Source organism: Anomaloglossus baeobatrachus, chromosome 6, assembly GCF_048569485.1.
Source record: "Anomaloglossus baeobatrachus isolate aAnoBae1 chromosome 6, aAnoBae1.hap1, whole genome shotgun sequence".
Classification (NCBI taxonomy): Eukaryota; Metazoa; Chordata; class Amphibia; order Anura; family Aromobatidae; genus Anomaloglossus; species Anomaloglossus baeobatrachus.
Window position 1 is genome coordinate 339,424,245 of NC_134358.1, and position 20,659 is coordinate 339,444,903.

Below are 20,659 nucleotides of genomic sequence, written 5' to 3' on the forward strand. Positions count from 1 at the left end.
TCCAATACCTACACCCTATTTGGATTTCGCTGACGTGTTCTCCAAACAGGGTGCTGAGGTTCTTCCACCCCATAGGCCGTATGACTGTGCCATAGACCTTATCCCAGGTTCGGTTCCACCTAAAGGCAGGGTTTACCCCCTGTCGATACCTGAGTCGGAGGCCATGTCGACCTATATAAGAGAGAGCTTAGAGAAGGGGTTCATTCGTAAGTCTGTCTCTCCCGCGGGAGCTGGGTTTTTCTTTGTTCGGAAGAAAGAGGGTGATTTGCGTCCCTGCATAGATTACAGGGGTCTCAACGCAATCACAATAAAGAACAAATACCCATTACCTTTAATTTCGGAGCTCTTTGACAGACTGAGAGGAGCTCAAGTTTTTACGAAGTTGGATCTGCGGGGTGCGTATAACTTGGTACGAATTCGAAAGGGTGACGAATGGAAGACCGCTTTTAACACCCGAGACGGTCACTATGAATACCTCGTCATGCCTTTTGGGTTATATAATGCACCCGCAGTATTTCAGGACTTCGTAAACGATGTGTTCAGGGATTTACTGTTATCCTCAGTAGTGGTGTATCTGGACGACATCCTGATTTTTTCTCCTGATCTGGAGACTCATCGTCAGGATGTCGTTCGTGTCCTTTCCCGTTTAAGGGAGCACCCATTGTTTGCTAAACTCGAGAAATGTGTATTCGAGCAGTCCTCATTGCCTTTTTTGGGTTACATTATCTCACAAGAGGGTCTGGCTATGGATCCTGCGAAGCTCTCTGCTGTCCTGCAATGGTCCGAACCTCATTCCTTGAAGGCAGTGCAACGCTTCTTAGGATTCATAAATTATTACAGGCAGTTCATACCCCATTTTTCTACTTTGGTGGCCCCTTTGGTGGCCTTGACTAAGAAAGGTGCTAATCCCAAAGCCTGGTCTACTGAGACATCTCAGGCTTTTGAGGCAGTAAAAAGACACTTTTCAACTGCTCCCGTTCTTCAAAGACCCGATGAGAGTAAGCCCTTCCTCTTAGAGGTTGATGCCTCTTCAGTGGGTGCTGGTGCGGTCTTGTATCAAAAGAACGGTGCAGGTAGAAAAAGGCCGTGTTTCTTCTTTGCTAAAACCTTTTCACCGGCAGAGAGAAACTATACCATTGGGGATAGGGAACTGCTCGCCTTGAGATTAGCCTTGGAGGAGTGGCGTCACTTGCTGGAAGGAGCGAAACATCCTTTCCAGGTCTATACAGACCATAAGAATCTGACGTACTTACAAACCGCTCAGCGTCTGAATCCTCGCCAAGCCCGCTGGTCCTTGTTTTTCTCCCGCTTTCACTTCTCCATCAACTATTTGTCTGGGAGTAAGAATAACAAGGCAGATGCCCTGTCTCGCTCTATGCTTTCTACCCAGGAAGAGATTGACGAACCTCGTCTTATCCTTCCCTCCAGGGTTTTTCATACGCTCTCCCCTGTGTCGTTAGACCAAATCCCACCGGGCAAGACCTTTGTTCCGCCTGATCGACAGAATGATATACTGTCATGGGCCCACACCTCAAAGGTGGGTGGGCATTTTGGTATTAGGCGGACACGAGAGTTACTGGAGAGGTGGTATTGGTGGCCACACTTAGCCAGCCACGTCAAGAAATATGTCGGTTCCTGCTACTCGTGTGCTCGCAACCGTCCATTACGGCAGAGACCGGCTGGGCTCTTGCATCCTTTACCAGTGCCAGATAGACCATGGGAGGTGGTAGGCATGGACTTTGTGGGTGATCTTCCATGTTCACAGGGACATAGATTTGTGTGGGTCATTACGGACCATTTCTCCCGGATGGTTCATCTCGTACCGTTATCGAGAATCCCATCTTCCAGGGTACTAGCCAAACTATTCCTCAAGCATGTCTTTAGGCTTCACGGGATGCCAGATCGTATCATTTGTGATAGAGGCCCGCAATTTACTTCCCGTTTCTGGCGAGAGCTTTGTAGCCTTCTGCAAATTGAGTTGAATCTCTCTTCGGTATACCATCCGGAGACTAATGGTTTGGTTGAACGTACCAATCAATCTATGATTATATACCTTCGACATTTTGTTGCTGAGAACCACGATAACTGGTCCTCCCTCCTACCCTGGGCAGAATTTGCCCTTAACAATTCGCTGGCTGAGGCCACTGGGCAGACACCGTTCGTACTCAATAATGGGCAACACCCTAGGGTACCGGTACCGTTTCCCGCTGCTGCACCTCCTCCTCTTGTGGCCGACTGGGCAACTAATGCCAGAGAGGTTTGGGATCGGACTCAAGAGTCGATCCAAGCAGCTAAGGACCGTATGAAGACGGTGTCCGATCGGTTTCGTCGCCCGGCTCCTGTCTTTTCTCCAGGGGACTTTGTGTGGCTCTCTGCAAAACACGTGAGACTTAGAGTGAGCTCTGTCAAATTTGCTCCTCGCTTCCTGGGTCCTTATGAGGTTCTTCAACAGGTAAATCCTGTAGTCTATCAATTGAAGTTACCTGTTCATCTTAGGATTCATGACAAATTCCATGTCTCACTGCTTAAGCCGGCTATTTTACCTCACGCTCGTGAAGTGCACTCTCCTGCCTCTGATTCCTCTCGCTCTAGCTATGAGGTACGAGCCATAGTTGGTTCTAAGATGGTTAGAGGGCGCAGGTTCTTCTTGATAGATTGGGAGGGCTATGGCCCGGAACATCGCTCTTGGGAGCCTGAGGAGGCTGTCCATGCTCCCGACTTAGTTGCCGATTACCTGCGTCGCCGGGAGGGGGGCCCTTGAGGGGGAGGTACTGTTACGGTTGATGCGAGCACTGGAGACTATGTCCAGATTTCTTGCTACTGCACATGTGCGAGCGCTGGAGACTAAGTCCAGATTTCTTGCTACTGCACATGTGCGAGCGCTGGAGACTAAGTCCAGATTTCTTGCTACTGCACATGTGCGAGCGCCGGAGACTAAGTCCAATCTTGGAGCCATTGCACATGTGCGGGTGACATCATCGCTGACACGAGGTCACATGTCTCTGACACCTTCTATGCCGATTGGTCGCTGGTCATGTGCTTGTGACGTCTTGCTCGGTGATAGGCCAGCATGACGTCACTCCTGTCGTTCTGGCAGCGGATTGGCTCTGGTGTCCTCCATCTTGGATGAGGCACAGAGTCTATATAAGACCCTGACACACGCCGCATGTGGGCTCAGTCCTCTTGGTTCATGCATATGAGTAGACGCTCTGTGCGCGTTCCTCTAGGCATTCCTCTGTCTATGCTAGGTGAGCGCTACCGGCAGGGTAGCGTTCTTATACCTTACAGCTTCGGCTGCTGTCCGTATCCTTACCTCTTAGGGGAGCGGACATAGGCAGGTGCCTGAGGCACATGGTCTGGCTGGGCCTTGTGATTCTACTCGTAGGTGGATGTTGCCGCTAGGGTAACGTTCCTTATACTGCGTCTGGCAGTTGTTCGTATCCTCGCACACTAGGGGAGCGAACAGAGGTAGGAGCTTTGTGCGGCTTACGCTGCTGTTCGTCTCTTTTGCACCACTAGAAGAGCGGACCTAGGCAGGTGCCATATCTAGTGGTTCGTGTCCTCGCACACTAGTGGAGCGAACGCAGGTAGGAGCTTTGTGCGGCTTACGCTGCTGTTCGTCTCTTTTGCACCACTAGAAGAGCGGACCTAGGTAGGTGCCATTTCGCACACATTGCCTTTGTCTCTGTGATTATTAACAGAGATCATTCCACACACCCTCCAAGTAAGGGAGGAATTGCTTTACTTACTTATTATATCCTTCTGTGAGTTAACAGAGGTATTGCACTCTGCCATAGTCTGCAGCAAAGTCTTTGCACGGTGGACCCTGACTGTCTGAGACTCCTTTCGGTTATTATCAGACAGCCCCCCGTAACAGACAGGGAGAGAGACACACAGAGACATAGACACACAGATAGACACAGAGACACAGAGAGAGATACACAGAGACACAAACACACAGAGACACACACAGAGACACACACAGAGATAGAGAAAGAAACAGACACACGCAGAGACAGATATAAAGACAGACACAGAGACAGACACACAGAGACAGAGACACACAGAGACAGGGACCAACAGAGACAGAGACATACACACAGAGACAAAGACAGACATAGAGACAGAGACAGACACAGGGACAGACACAGGGACAGACACACAGAAGCAGACAAATACAGAACCAGAGACACACAAACAGACAGCCACACACAGAGACAGACACACAAATACACACATAGATGCAGAAAGAGAGATGCAGGCAGGCAGAGACAGACAGACAGATAGAGAAGGAGACAGACAGAGAGGAATACAGACAGAGAGTGAGTGGGAGAGAGGGAGAGTGAGAGAAACACATAGTTACTATTCCAGGCAACGCCAGGTACTAAAGCTAGTACTAAATAAAAAGAGGACAGATTTTGAGTTTGTAAAGACAAATGCAGACACTGCTCTATTTTTTTGAATATGCCAAGGTTCATTTTTTGATATTTTCTGTAAAGCAGTTAAAAATTATTTAAATTTCTCTGCATGTTTTGATTTAGAAAACTGTTTGGAATGTTCCCAATGCATGGAAATAAAAACTATTATAAATATTATAAAGATTTTGGGCTTAACTCGTGCTTTTGAACACACTGCTGTTATTTTGAACACAACTGTATGTCTGTTGAAGACATCAAATAAAGTGGCTTGCATGTTGTCCAGACCAGAATCCAATAAAAAAACCTAGGGATCAGCTGAGTCGCCATGAAGAGGGTTGTAAATCTGTACCCCAGAACCTCAATGACCTGAGGACTATCCTTCCAGAAAAGTGGGATACCATGCCTCAGCAGACAATAACTTGACTTGTGAGCAGCATGAGATATTGATGTCAAGCTGGTATTGATGCTCTTTTAGACATTAGTGCACCACTAAAGCCATGTACACTGTGCATGTTCGAAAACAAACAAGAAATCTAACGTTCCCGGAGGAGCCGAAGATCAGCTGCCGACTCGCTAAAATTAACCTCTGTAGTGTGCCTCTGAAGCCAGGAAGCATATTTGGCTTCAGAGGTGTACAGATTTGTAAAAAAGTCACACTCATGAGCGAGATTTTCTGAAACAGTGATGGCGCCCACTCTTGCAAATCATGTTATCACGCCCACAAGGTAAGTGGGACGACTAGTCTGGGGAAACCAATGCCACCTCGACTAGTATGAAACCTATTTGTATATTGAAGATGGAATGTAAATATAGTAATTTTGACACACATTAATGAGTTATACACTAGAAAGGGCTTAGGCAATTTATTTATATATGAAAGCACACATGCTGGTGGTTTGGAAGGCATGGGGGACCTGTCAGGTTGTCTTTAAAGATGAAAAAATAATTACATGGCCCCCTTCTTGTTTTCTTCTAGAAATATGCAACATGCTTCTGAAACCTGGATGCATACACCTGGGTTCAGTCACGTGCATTAACGAGTTTTTCAGAGAGATGGCGTTGGCACTGGCTCTTGCTCATCATATTATCATGCCCACACTAGCGTAATAACAGGGTGAGTGGGACGACTAGTCTTGGAAAACCAACACCCCCTCAATTAATCTGAAGCTTATTTGTATATTCAAAACAGAATTTAAAAATAGTATGTTGACATACGTGGCAATGAGTTATACAGTAGATACTGCTTGTTAGGAAGGGTATTCATAGATGAATGTACAAATGCTGGTAGTTTGAAGGGCATTGGGGTCTTATCAGGTTATATCTAAGTGCTTTACTTGCTAGCCAAGCAGTGGTGCACTTTCCTACATGAGATGGAGTATTGTCCTGCTAAAAAAAAAATCATGGTTTTCTTGAAAGGTGCAGAGATTTTGCTATACCACTGCTTGCAGAAAGTATCTTCTAAAAACTTGCAGTAGGTTTGGGAGTTGATTATGACTATGAGTCCATACTCCAGTCCATTCAAAGGACCAACCACATCATCTTAAATAATACTAGCCCATAGCAGCACCCCACTTCCACCTTGCTGACATCAGAGTCAAAGTGGGAGCCTATGCCCGATGCCCATTACAGATCCAGCCACAGGGCCATCAATCTGATCCATCAAGAGTCACTCTCATCTCATCTGTCCATATAATCTTTGAAAAGTCTGTCTTCAGATATTTCTTGGCTGTCTTGACGTTTCAACATATGTGTCTTGTACAGTGGTGGTTGGTTTTCAGCCTTCCTTAGGCTAAGTTCACATTTCCGCTAAAATCTATCAGTCACAATCCGCCGCTCTTGTAAACAGCGGAATCCGTTTAGCGGATTCCGCTGCTCCCATAGACTTGTATGAGCAGCGGATTGTGACTGATGATGCTGCGTTGCACCCTCCGCCCGACTGATCAGTCGTGGAACGACTGACCGCCGGGCGGGGGGAACGCAGCATGTAACGTTTTTTGAGCAGCGAGATCCGTCGGATTTCGCTGCGCATGCTCTCTGGCTCCCTGCACACGTCACCAGCTTTGGTTGGTTACCCGATATTTACCCTGGTTACGGTGCAAGGAGCCAGCGCTAAGCGGTGTAGGCCCGTAACCAAGGTAAATATCGGGTAACCAAGGTAAACATCGGGTGCTTTGCTGTTACCCGATATTTAGGCTGGTTACGTGTGCAGGGAGGCCGACACTTCCCCGCTCGGCCCCGCCCCCTCCCGCACTCCGCACATGTACACACACACACACACACACACACACACCTGTCCCCAGCCATGCAGACAAGCACTGACACCCTCGTCTGGCCCCGCCCCCTGCTCGGCTCCGCCCCCTCCCGCACTTTGCATGTGCACACACACACATACATACATACATACATACATGCACATACACACACTCACTCACACATACACTCACCTGTCCCCAGCCATGCAGACCGCAGCACTTCTACTGACATCCTCAGCGCCTGGCCCCGCCCCCCGCTCGGCTCCGCCCCCTCCCGCACTTTGCATGTGCACACACATACATACATACATACATACATGCACATACACACACTCACTCACTCACAGATACACTCACCTGTCCCCAGCCATGCAGACCGCAGCACTTCCACTGACATCCTCAGCGCTTGGCCCCGCCCCCCGCTCGGCTCCGCCCCCTCCCGCACTTTGCATGTGCACACACATACATACATACATACATACATACATACATGCACATACACACACTCACTCACTCACACATACACTCACCTGTCCCCAGCCATGCAGACCGCAGCACTTCCACTGACATCCTCAGCGCCTGGCCCCGCCCCCCGCTCGGCTCCGCCCCCTTCCGCACTTTGCATGTGCACACACATACATACATACATACATACATACATACATGCACATACACACACTCACTCACTCACAGATACACTCACCTGTCCCCAGCCATGCAGACCGCAGCACTTCCACTGACATCCTCAGCGCCTGGCCCCGCCCCCCGCTCGGCTCTGCCCCCGAACTCCGCCCCCCGCACACAACGGAATCCGACAAAGAATTCTGTTCTTTGTCATCCGTTGTACAGCGTTGAACAGCGCATCAGTCACATGCGTCAAGCGACGCATGTGACTGATACAAATCAACGGAAATGTGAACTTAGCCTAACCTGGGCCATGTCTCTAAGCTCAGAACATCTTGTACTTCTGGGCACTGTCAGGGAGTTGCAGTTTTTTAATGACAGCACTGAAGAATAATGGGTTCCTGGTCATTTCATGTTTGATCCTTCTCAAATCTTAATATGCTTGTTTTTTAATCAACATGTTTTTTGCAACCCTGTCAACTATTTGTGAAATAATTTTTGATAGTTCTGTGATTATATCCCTTTGTCAGACTTTTAACAATTATTGAGTTTTCAGTCAGTTAAATCTCATTTTTAGCCAATTTTGTCTGAGTAAAGAAACCTGCCTAATAATATGATAAAGGTTGCTGATATCCTTAGGGCACATGCTCCCTCATTAAACAAACACACATCAACTTATCTGCTTCAAACCAATAAGATTTCAAAGTTATACAGCTTGGAGTTGAAAAATCTGCATAAAAATGGTGAATGGTTAAAACACTCACTTGCCTAATAATTGTGCACATGGTATATAAAGCATGCATGTTGTTTTGGACTTTAAACAGAAACATATATAGATAATGCACTTGACCACTTACTTGACTGTAGCTCTGAATATTAGATCTGGGTTGACTGCTACGGCTCTGGAGTTGCGCTGCTGTTGTTTCACCCAATGTCATGGCCTGGTTGTTATGGTAGCTTGATGAATACTGGAAAGACCCTTCTGTTTTAGAATTTAGCTGTAGTGCACTCTGTGATAGAATGCTGGGCCCTAAGTTAAGAAAGAAATTTAGAACACTCATTGAAATTTTTAAAAACACTGCACAAGAAGCTAAAATGTAGCATTTATACATAGATTAACGCTATGAATAATTCCCTAGTCTATCCTAGTCCTTGAGAGAGAGCAATGAAACAATATGCCATAGGGCTTTTGCTACCTATTTTGGTCTGTATTTATTTTTTACTTCTATATGCTCTGGAGATATTAATTAATTATGTGGTTATTTTAATTTTCTAGGGTTATTTTTACCCAACTCCACCCAACTCCACCCAGTTTAGTGTGGTGGCCAAAAATGGCATGAAGACCCCAATTTTTCCAGAAAAAAAAAGTGCAACTTTTCAAAGCATTTTATTAATCTAGAGTGATCATTTTGTTGAATTGGGGCCATTATCTTTATACAGTTTATTGTCTTGCAACATTGCACGATCATGTGGAGTGTAGCCTAAGCTGTAGTGTGGATGTGCCTTCACTAGTGTATATATATATATATATATATATACAGTGCCTACAAGTAGTATTCAACCCCCTGCAGATTTAGCAGGTATGATAAGATGCAAATAAGTTAGAGCCTGCAAACTTCAAACAAGAGCAGGATTTATTAACAGATGCATAAATCTTACAAACCAACAAGTTATGTTGCTCAGTTAAATTTTAATAAATTTTCAACATAAAAGTGTGGGTCAATTATTATTCAACCCCTAGGTTTAATATTTTGTAGAATAACCCTTGTTTGCAATTACAGCTAATAATCGTCTTTTATAAGACCTGATCAGGCCGGCACAGGTCTCTGGAGTTATCTTGGCCCACTCCTCCATGCAGATCTTCTCCAAGTTATCTAGGTTCTTTGGGTGTCTCATGTGGACTTTAATCTTGAGCTCCTTCCACAAGTTTTCAATTGGGTTAAGGTCAGGAGACTGACTAGGCCACTGCAACACCTTGATTTTTTCCCTCTTGAACCAGGCCTTGGTTTTCTTGGTTGTGTGCTTTGGGTCGTTGTCTTGTTGGAAGATGAAATGATGACCCATCTTAAGATCCTTGATGGAGGAGCAGAGGTTCTTGGCCAAAATCTCCAGGTAGGCCGTGCTATCCATCTTCCCATAGATGCGGACCAGATGGCCAGGCCCCTTGGCTGAGAAACAGCCCCACAGCATGATGCTGCTACCACCATGCTTGACTGTAGGGATGGTATTCTTGGGGTCGTATGCAGTGCCATCCAGTCTCCAAACGTCACGTGTATGGTTGGCACCAAAGATCTCGATCTTGGTCTCATCAGACCAGAGAACCTTGAACCAGTCCGTCTCAGAGTCCTCCAAGTGATCATGAGCAAACTGTAGACGAGCCTTGACATGACGCTTTGAAAGTAAAGGTACCTTACGGGCTCGTCTGGAACGGAGACCATTGCGGTGGAGTACGTTACTTATGGTATTGACTGAAACCAATGTCCCCACTGCCATGAGATCTTCCCGGAGCTCCTTCCTTGTTGTCCTTGGGTTAGCCTTGACTCTTCGGACAAGCCTGGCCTCGGCACAGGTGGAAACTTTCAAAGGCTGTCCAGGCCGTGGAAGGCTAACAGTAGTTCCATAAGCCTTCCACTTCCGGATGATGCTCCCAACAGTGGAGACAGGTAGGCCCAACTCCTTGGAAAGGGTTTTGTACCCCTTGCCAGCCTTGTGACCCTCCACGATCTTGTCTCTGATGGCCTTGGAATGCTCCTTTGTCTTTCACATGTTGACCAAGTATGAGTGCTGTTCACAAGTTTGGGGAGGGTCTTAATTAGTCAGAAAAGGCTGGAAAAAGAGATAATTAATCCAAACATGTGAAGCTCATTGTTCTTTGTGCCTGAAATACTTCTTAATACTTTAGGGGAACCAAACAGAATTCTTGTGGTTTGAGGGGTTGAATAATAAATGACCCTCTGAATAAACTTTTCACAATTTAAAAAAAAAAATAAAAAAAGAAATAACATTCTTTTTTGCTGCTTTGCATTTCCCACTTCCAGGCTGATCTACAGTCCAAATGTCACAATGCCAAGTTAATTCCGAATGTGTAAACCTGCTAAATCTGCATGGGGTTGAATACTACTTGTAGGCACTGTATTTTGAAGTTACACACAGTTCACACGCTGAATCATTAGGGAGTTACTCACTCACTTTGCTGGCCTCTAAGGTAGCACACAGGAGCATGGTTCTTTTAAAAGTTTAGCAGTTTATTAAGACAGCATAAACTGAATTTGTAGTTCACTTCACACATTGATGACAGTCCGTAACACTCACTGTAAAACTCCACAGGTTTTGATACCCCTTTCTCCAAGAGTATCCCACAGACCCCAGTCAGGTGTAGCAAACCCTCGCTCTCTCGGGGGTTTTTCTTCAGAGAGGCTTCAATAACTCTGTCGGCAGATGAGCAGTCTCTCCACACTGGCTGCTTCTCAGACATACACACTCTCTACCATGTGTCAAACATTAGACTCAATTTTAGAAGACAGCAGTGACACCTCCAACACACATATACATACATATATATATATATATATATATATATATATATACAGTACGGACCAAAAGTTTGGACACATCTTCTCATTCAAAAAGTTTTCTTTATTTTCATGTCTCTGAAAATTGTAGATTCACATTGAAGGCATTAACACTATGAATTAACACATGTGGAATTAAATACTTAACAAAAAAGTGTGAAACAACTGTCTTATATTCTAGGTTCTTCAAAGTAACCACCTTTTGCTTTGATTACTGCGTTGCACACTCTTGATGAGCTTCAAGAGGTAGTCACCGGAAATGGTTTTCACTTCACAGGTGTAATAAGTCGGATTTCTTGCCTTATAAATGGGGTTGGGATCATCAGTTGTGCTGTGCAGAAGTCTGGTGGATACACAGCTGATAGTCCTACTGAATAGACTGTTAGAATTTGTATTATGGTACGAAAAAAGCAGCTAAGTAAAGAAAAACGAGTAGCCATCATTACTTTAAGAAATGAAGGTCAGTCAGTCCGAAAAATTGGGAAAACTTTGAAAGTGTCACCAAGTGCAGTGGCATAAACCATCAAACGCTACAAAGAAACTGGCTCACATGAGGACCGCCCAAGGAAAGGAAGACCAAGAGTCACCTCTGCTGCGGAGGATAAGTGTATCCGAGTCACCAGCCTCAGAAATCGCAGGTTAACAGCAGCTCAGATTAGAGACCATGTCAATGTCACACAGAGTTCTAGCAGCAGACACATCTCTAGAACAACTGTTAAGAGGGGACTTTGTGCAGCAGGCCTTCATGGTAAAATAGCTGCTGGGAAACCACTGCTAAGGACAGGCTGTGGAGACCCGGGATCAGTGGGTGCCCTCGTCCACTGGCCCGGCTGACTTTAGAAAGACAACGTGGCCCAGGGCTCATCCCAAATGAACGCCGACCTCCTTAACCGTGGGCGGAACACTACTCAGACAACACAGGGTGAGGGAATAACAATATTAAGACTTTATTGGATCCCCAAACAATTAACGGCACATAGCACATAACCAGCAAAACACACAAATGTAACAGGCAACAGAGTCTCACCCTTCCGCTGGCTCCCCAGAGATTTAGCATGTCCTTGCCTCAGAGCTTCCAGGGCTACTTACTCCAATCCAGTATGTTAGTAATCAGTGCTTTTAAATACATATTATTACACCAAGATAAAGTGCATTCTATTTAAGTATTATCAAAAACTATATGGGCAAAAAATTGCAAGACTACACAGCAAGAGAAAGGAGAACAAAGCGACCAAAGAGCCCAATCATGCAAAAATAATGTTGTATCAAAAATTAATTTTATTATCACACATATTTATTACAATGAATTTGGCTATTGTGCTGCTATATGTGGGAATGCTGTGTACTGCACATCTTTCTAATCGTGCTGTTATATGTGGGAGGGTGACAGTACCGGGTATTCAATTTTGTACCTGTATTGATTGCTTCCCTCTCCAAAAACGCATAGTGTGATTTAGATCCATGTGGCGGGCAGGACGCTTTATTTCTTTAAAAGCGCAACAGTGACCCCTAGTGGTCTATGTTATAAGTAACTGTTTTGTGTCGCTCATGCAATGGTGTAATATGGCAATTACGCCCTCTCCCCCTTCTCTTGTAACTATCGTATAACTGACATTGGAAAAAACATGTTTTGCTAATCTGGTCTGCCACATGTGCTCTAATATAAATTGAAAGACACTGCGTTTACTAGCACAGCAATATAGATACATTTATAGCAAGTCAATGTGTACACAATTGTGAACAATATATACAGTTCCGTTTTTATAGATCTAATTATGATGCATTGTAGTTGTCCCTAAAAACACTTAAAAAACACTTGTATTCATTGTAATAAATATGTGTAATAATAAAATCAATTTTTGATACAACCTTATTTTTGCATGATTGGGCTCTTTGATCGCTTTGTTCTCCTTTCTCTTACTCCAATCCAGCAGCACCCCACTTTTGGCGGGCACCCACCGAGACTCGAACAACGCCAGATTTAGGAAGCTGGCTGAGGTCTGCAAAGTCTGTAGCCAGGTGACTGGATTGTCCCAACCTGGGTTTCCTCCTTAAGTAGTCTCTGGTATGATGATATAATCCTGGCAGCCGGAGTCGAAATCCCTAGACTGCGGTTATGGTCTCCAATCGGAATCGAAGTCCCTAGATTGAAGCCATGTAGCCAAGTGATCCTCTAGTCGGAGCCAAAGTCCCTGGACAGAGTCCACAAGGCATTTTAGTTCTGGTCCCCTAGCCAGCTCCTAAGAGCTTAGACTGGATCATGCAACAGCCATCAACAACTGGTGACTTAAAGAAGTCCCTTTTTATAGCCATAGCCTTCCCTTTGGATATACTGTGCCCTTATCGGATTGGTTGTACAAGGTTGTTTCTCTTATTTGATGAATTTCAAGCTATATTCAAATATCCAGAGACAAGGGTGAGACAGGTAAGTTACATCCCATCTAGCAATTCACTTAGTAATACAATGGGAAGTTTGCATAATTGATTTATCTGTGTGTCTGGCCTTCAGTAGCCAAAACAATTAAATGAGTAAACAAAAACTTCAATACTAAACTCCCAAGAGTCTTCTAGAACAATGAGGGATTATCCCCCATCTATAAAAAAACTATCTTTATGTCTGGCTGAATGTTAAGAAACTTCAACCCATGCTAGGCAGTGAGTGTCCATGTCGTCCCATTCCTCCCCCCTTCTTAATATTAGCCAGACATGATAGGCTTCCGATCATCCTTCTCCTCTTGACGGCATTGATCTTTTTAATGGTGAGGTCAGCAGCAGAGGCTCCCTTCTATACACCTTCTCCTGATTACCTCCCCAAGGTTGAGCAGCCATATTGCGGATAAGCACTAAGGTAGGGTCCATGAGTTGGGCTTTCATACATTTCTTACTATCAATCTTCCCCCAGTCAATAGCCACAGTCTGGTTATGCTTACTCACGGTTGTTGGCTCAAAAGTGGATGATGGAAACTGGGAATGTGAATTATCCTTGGAAAAGATGTTAGAAATATCCACATCAGGGTCCTGCTTGGCTTGTAAGTGGGTGGTGGCTGCTACGAACTGGCTGGATAGTCCTTGTCCTAAGTCATACTCCAAAATAACTGGTGTGAGCAGATAATCCACAAGCCCCACTTTCACTTTCCTCTGGGTGGTAACAGTCTTGGTGGGGCCATCCATGAACCCCACTTTAATTTCCTCCTGGTTAGTCCCCGAAATAACAGAAGTGGGGAGACCATCCATAAGCTCCATATGGACCTCTTCCTGGTCAGACCCCAAAATAACAGTAATTTCGAAAAAATTCCAGCAATCCAGTCCATGGAAAATATTTAATTAAAAAAATCACATTTTATTTATAAATCCATATTAAAAAAGTCCATAGCAAGGTTCAAACTGCCCCACAAGAGGACGCGTTTCAAACAACCAAGTTCTTAATCTGTCTCTAACCCTTCTGAGAAAAAAAGGACTCATTAAAAAGGGGCTGAAACCCGAACATGGAAATCATTAACCAGAGAAAGGTGCAGCAAAAAACTCCCATTAACCCTCAATGTGTAGCAATTGGAAAACACTATGTTTAAATATCCAAAACATTTTTTATATATATATTTCAAAGATTTTAAACAATTTTAAGATTTTAAAGAAATCCCTTTTTTCTCTTTGGGAAAAGACACATTACATGTAATATTCACATTCCTTCACACATATCCAACAAATTGTGAAAAAACAAGAAGAAATATAGATATTCTTAAAAATTTACATTTGAAAATATATCCCCAATTCAATATGCATATAATACATCATTCCTCCTATTCAAGCCCATGGGGGATCTAGTCCCATCAAAAAAATCCACTTGATCTCCCTGTGTAGCAACAGCCTTTTTAAATCCCCCCCCTTTTAGGTAATTTTACTCTTTCTATTGCATTTACCTTCATATCCTTCAAATCCCCTGCATGTACATCCCGAAAGTGTTGAGACACTCCAGACAAACTCCTGGTTGTCACATTATTTGCGTCATACGCATGCTCGGAGATTCTTTTCCTTAAGGGACGCGAAGTGCTACCAATATATTGCAGTCGGCAAGCTACACAGGAGATCAAATAGACCACATGATCCGTGCTACAGTTTATCATAGAATTTATTTCATAATTTTTTCCTTGGCTATAGGAAGAAAAACTTTTTGTATTCAGCATAAAACCGCACAAACCAAAATATAATAAAAGAAGTTGAAAATTTGTTGGTTCAATATAATAATCTAGAATCTTATAAGATCATGATGGAACAAATTAATACTAAAATTATTGCGTTGGAGGATAAGATCACACCCTTTAAAGAAAAGAAGTTTATTCGGGACTCAAGAGACTACGAGAGTAACAGAGTATATACTTAGGTATTTACTTACCTCGGGATGGTCCTAAATCTATTCTAAAGACAAAGAGTAAAAATAATCAGAATAGAGTAAATTTCTCTGCGACGGATCTTGAATCAACGGATTTAGAATCCATAGACTACAATACGGATGCGTCTGACAGTAATGTAGAGAATCCATCTACTTCCATGGTAAATTCAAAAAACCAACCTCATTTTCAGAAAAACCAAAGAAAAAAACAAGGAGGGCCGGTCGCAGGCATTGAAAGAAATGAATATCAGCATGGACACTTTACGAGGGGGAAGAAGAAATAAATAAAGGAAGATTACAGTCAGTAATAAATATGTCAGCGTGCATTTTGAGTGAAAATGAGATCAAAGTCTTGGAGAAAGGCTTGAATTTTGTGCCTAATGCAGGATTCAACTTATTTGAGACTATACTTGATGTGAATAAATTTATTCGGAAACTGACTGTTAGGAGACATTTTTTCTGTGATCAGGAGAAGGAGATAGAGGAATCTCATCAGCCTGATGTGGTTTTTTCCCCCTCGTCATTTTGTGAGCAGCTGGCACTGCAGGATTTGCGGGATCTTTCTATGGATGTTTTGAAACTCATGGGTCCAGATGATATGGTTAATAAAAAAAGAATACCTAATCCGGAGTTTTATCCAATTGCGTCTAGGTCAGATCAGATGACAGATTTTCAAAACATTGTAGAGAAGGAGCTTACCTATTTGTATAATCTTAAAAAACTTATAGTTAAAAATCTGTCCAAAAAGGAAAAAGATGCTATAAAAACGTTGCAGAATAATCCAAATATTATTATAAAGAATCCTATTAAGGGAGGAGCAGTGGTGGTGATGGACGTAGGACTTTATGAGAGAGAAATTCTGAATATGCTCCAAGATAGTGATACGTATAAAAGCATAGATTATGACCCTACAAAGGAAATAAAGAATGCCCTGGAGAAATTGACAGATGAGGGCTTACAACTGGGTCTAATTAATGTTAAACAAAAAGAGTATTTCATTCCCTCATGTCCGCGTACATCACTGCTGTATGCTCTCCCCAAATCTCATAAGAATTTGTTTCCGCCCAGTTTTAGACCCATAATTTCGGACATTGGATCAATTACAGAGCATTTATCCGAGAGGCTTGATGACCATCTACAGGCTCTTGCAAAAGCATCTCCTAGTTTTATATTGGATGGAAAACATGTTTTGAATATTCTGTCAAATGTAGAGTGGAAAAAAGGCTATAGTTGGTTGGCATGTGATGTGCAAACACTCTATACGTCAATCCCGCACTACTTGGCAATTTTGGCTCTGAAGAATCAGCTTGAACGGTACTCTGGCTACACATCTGACTTACAATAAATTATTCTGGAGGTAACAAGTTTTTTATTAAAAAACAACTATTTTTCCTTCTTGGGTAATTGTTATGTCCAACTACAGGGATGTTCCATAGATTCTAGGTTCTCTCCATCTCTAGCTGGGATCTTCATGTTTTGGTGGGAGGAGCAATTTATTTTTAATCACTCTAATCCCTTCTCACCAGATATTGCTATATACCTTAGGTACATAGATGATATACTGATTATATGGCGAGGAGAACTAAATAGAGTGAAGGATTTTGTATCCTATATAAGTAACAATGCTCATAATTTATTTTTTACCCACCAGCATGAGGAACAGAAAATACATTTTTTGGACATGACATTATGCGGTAATTCCAGCACTAGTGCTATAGAAAACCTGCAGTGGGGAACTCCTTGCTTCATGCAGGGAGTTGTCACCCGAAGTATATAATTGGGAACATCCCGACAGGTGAGTACATACGAGCGAAGAGGTGTTGTAATAGTGAGGAGGACTATAAGACTATAGGTTGGAATGCGATATTATTGATGAAAGATTTGTGGCCAGGGGATACCATCGAAGTGATTTACAAAGAGCAAAAAAGAAAACTAACTTGAAAAATAGGGAGCAATATTTGAAAATGAAGGAAGTGAATAAGAAGCCAAGTAATAATTTGCCTGTAGTCTTCTCCACAAAATTCAGTAAAAATTATCATGAGGTGGTATATGTGATTAAAAAGTATTTGCCGATAATGTCAACTGATGAAACTTTAAGATCTTGAAAGAAGGGGTTAAGTTTGTGTCTAAACAAAATACAGCTTTGAATGCGTTATTATCACCTAGTGACCACACAAATAGATCTTGTGTGAATAGAGTGGAGAACACTGCAGGTAATTGGTTGCCCACAAAGGGATTGTATAAGTGTGGACGCAAATCATGTGGTTTGTGCGGTTTTATGCTGAATACAAAAAGTTTTTCTTCCTATAACCAAGGAAAAAATTATGAAATAAATTATATGATAAACTGTAGCATGGATCATGTGGTCTATTTGATCTCCTGTGTAGCTTGCCGACTGCAATATATTGGTAGCACTTCGCGTCCCTTAAGGAAAAGAATCTCCGAGCATGCGTATGACGCAAATAATGTGACAACCAGGAGTTTGTCTGGAGTGTCTTAACACTTTCGGGATGTATATGCAGTGGATTTGAAGGATATGAAGGTAAATGCAATAGAAAGAGTAAAATTACCTAAAAGGGGGGAGATTTAAAAAGGCTGTTGCTACACAGGGAGATGAAGTGGATTTTTTTGATGGGGACTAGATCCCCCATCGGCTTGAATAGGAGGAATGATGTATTATATGCATATTGAATTGGGGATATATTTTCAAATGTAAATTTTTAAGACTATCTATATTTCTTCTTGTTTTTTCACATTATGTTGGATATGTGTGAAGGAATGTGAATATTACATGTAATGTGTCTTTTCCCAAAGAGAAAAAAGGGATTTCTTTAAAATCTTAAAAATGTTTAAAATCTTTAAAATCTTTGAAATATATATATAAAAAAATGTTTTGGATATTTAAACAGTGTTTTCCAAAGTGCTACACATTGAGGGTTAATGGGAGGCTTTTGCTGCACCTTTCTCTGGTTAATGATTTCCATGTTCGGGTTTCAGCCACTTTTAATGAGTCCTTTTTTCTCAGAAGGGTTAGAGACAGATTAAGAACTTGGTTGTTCGAAACGCGTCCTCTTGTGGGGCAGTTTGAACCTTGCTATGGACTTTTTTAATATGGATTTATAAATAAAATGTGATTTTTTTTAATGAAATATTTTCCATGGACTGGATTGCTGGAATTTTTTCGAAATTAATGCTATGAGTTCAGCTACCTTCCTTTTTCTTGCACGGTCCTGGATAAGAAGTCTCCTATGAGAAACAGGTGAGCTGGACAAAAGTTTTTTTCTTGTCCCAAAATAACAGGTGTGGGGATGCTGTTCATAAGCTCCACATCAGCCTTGCTCTGGTCAGTCTCCACAATGACAGGTATGGGGAGGCTGTTCACAAGTCCCACATCGATCGCTTCCTGGTTGGTCCCCAAAATATCAGGTATGGGGAGGCTGTCCACAAGTCTCACATCAACCTCTCCCTGGTCATTTCCCAAAATAACTGGTGTGGGGATGGTGTCCATAAGCTCCACCTTCGACCTCTCCCTGGTCGGTCCTTAGGTCCAACTGCACACATGCCAGAGGGATGTCCGAGCGCTGGTCCTCAGCCAGGGAGATAGATAATTGGGAATCTGGTAAATAGTCTTCTGGGGAAACAATAACTGGGCTTACCAGGGTAATGGAGGAACCAGTATCTCGTAGTCCCTGGCTCTGTAAGTCACAGATCTTGACCGGCTGAGCTGGCAGATGGGCTCCAAGCATGGGGCCTCGGTTTTGGAGACAATCTTTATCCACGGCGCCAACATGTATAACAATGCCATAGATTGGGCAAGTCACAGGCCCTGATTGTAGACCTTTGTTTCGGTGCAGTTTCTGCTGGGTAGCGGGACCATACTTTTCGAGCTGCTGGTGTTAGCAGTACGGCAGCTGGAACCCCATAAAGATATTCCAGAACACAAGCCTTCTCTTCTCTTGAGGATTTAGGCCCCAATACAACCAACAATGCTGTGGCTCGGGCCATTTGGGACCAAGTTGATTCCCGATTGTCACTAGATCCATGATGCTGCACATAGTTTAAATCCTCTGGGTCAATATCGGTTGGATCCTCATCGTCCTCTGCATCAGTCTGGGCATCCCAACGGACTAATTTCCGGATCAAGTCCGACTGAGTGTCAGCGTTCCTGTAGTCAATCTTTCGCCTCTGGCACCGATCCTGTAGCATTCATTTACTGCTGCGGTCGTAACTTCTCTCTGGTCCTTGTCCCATGGCTGACCTGGTGGGGTTGGACATGGCAGTGTCCGAAACCTGAATGCCTCCCCTATGGCCTGCTAGATATGCTTATGTGCCTCCCTGGTTGTTGAGCCCTGGACGGTGTCCACGAACACCAGTCCTCTGCAGCTCCCCTTGATAAACCAGGCATCAGAGAGCAATAGAGAAGGGTGTTCAATTGCCGCGCCAACAGATCACTCATTCAGATGATGAAGACCAATGTCACTTTATTTTCATACAGGTCTACGCGTTTCAGGAGCACCTGCTCCCTTCCTCAGGACCATCAGGTTAAAAATAACATCAAGTCTGTCCCACAGAGATCAGACACATCATAAGTAGTGAAAATGACGTCATAGGAACATCCCTCTTCAGAAAAAAAACGGCGGGAAAAGGGTGATCTGAATGAGTGATCTGTTGGCGCGGCAATTGAACACCCTTCTCTATTGCTCTCTGATGTCTGCCACTGGGTGGCTGCAGCCGTGGATCTTGATTTACATGCACTTATAGTAGTTGTGACTGTCACAACTACATCAGGTGAGTGAGTTTACTCCCCCTTCCCCACCCTACATATATCGGGGTAAGACCCTATTTGCGCTTTTTTGTCCTCCTTCTATACTTGATAAACCAGGCTGAGTAATGTCCACTGGCCCGGCTGACTTTAGAAAGACAGCGTGGCCCAGGGCTCATCCCAACTGAACGCCGACCTCCTTAACCGTGGGTGGAACACTACTCAGATAACACAGGGTGAGGGAATCACAATATTAAATCTATTGGATCCCCAAACAATTAACGGCACATAGCACGTAACCAGCAAAACACACAAATGTAACAGGCAACAGAGTCTCACCCTTCCGCTGGCTCACCAGGGATTTAGCATGTCCTTGCCTCAGAGCTTTCAGGGCTACTTACTTCAATCCAGCAGCACCCCACTTTCGGCGGGCACCCACTGAGACTAGAATAACATCAGATTTAGGAAGCTGGCTGAGGTCTGCAAAGTCTGTAGCCAGGTGACTGGATTATCCCAACCTGGGTTTCCCCCTTAAGTAGTCTCTGGTATGATGATATAATCCTGGCAGCCGGAGTTGAAATCCCTAGACTGTGGTTATGGTCTCCAATCATAATCGAAGTCCCTAGATTGAATCCATGTAGCCA

The 20,659-nt window shown here is 43.6% G+C and overlaps 1 protein-coding gene across 8 annotated transcripts in view; it reads right to left on the minus strand.

Moving 5' to 3' along the window:
• The window catches only part of CTNND2 (catenin delta 2), a 3,073,686-nt gene that overhangs the window by 2,094,131 nt on the left and 958,896 nt on the right, over positions 1–20,659 (minus strand). For all 8 annotated transcript variants that reach the window (XM_075314970.1, XM_075314969.1, XM_075314967.1 and 5 more), the window contains one exon: positions 8,152–8,324. In XM_075314970.1, the coding sequence (XP_075171085.1) occupies positions 8,152–8,324 (173 nt within the window). The remainder of the gene's footprint in view (positions 1–8,151; positions 8,325–20,659) is intronic.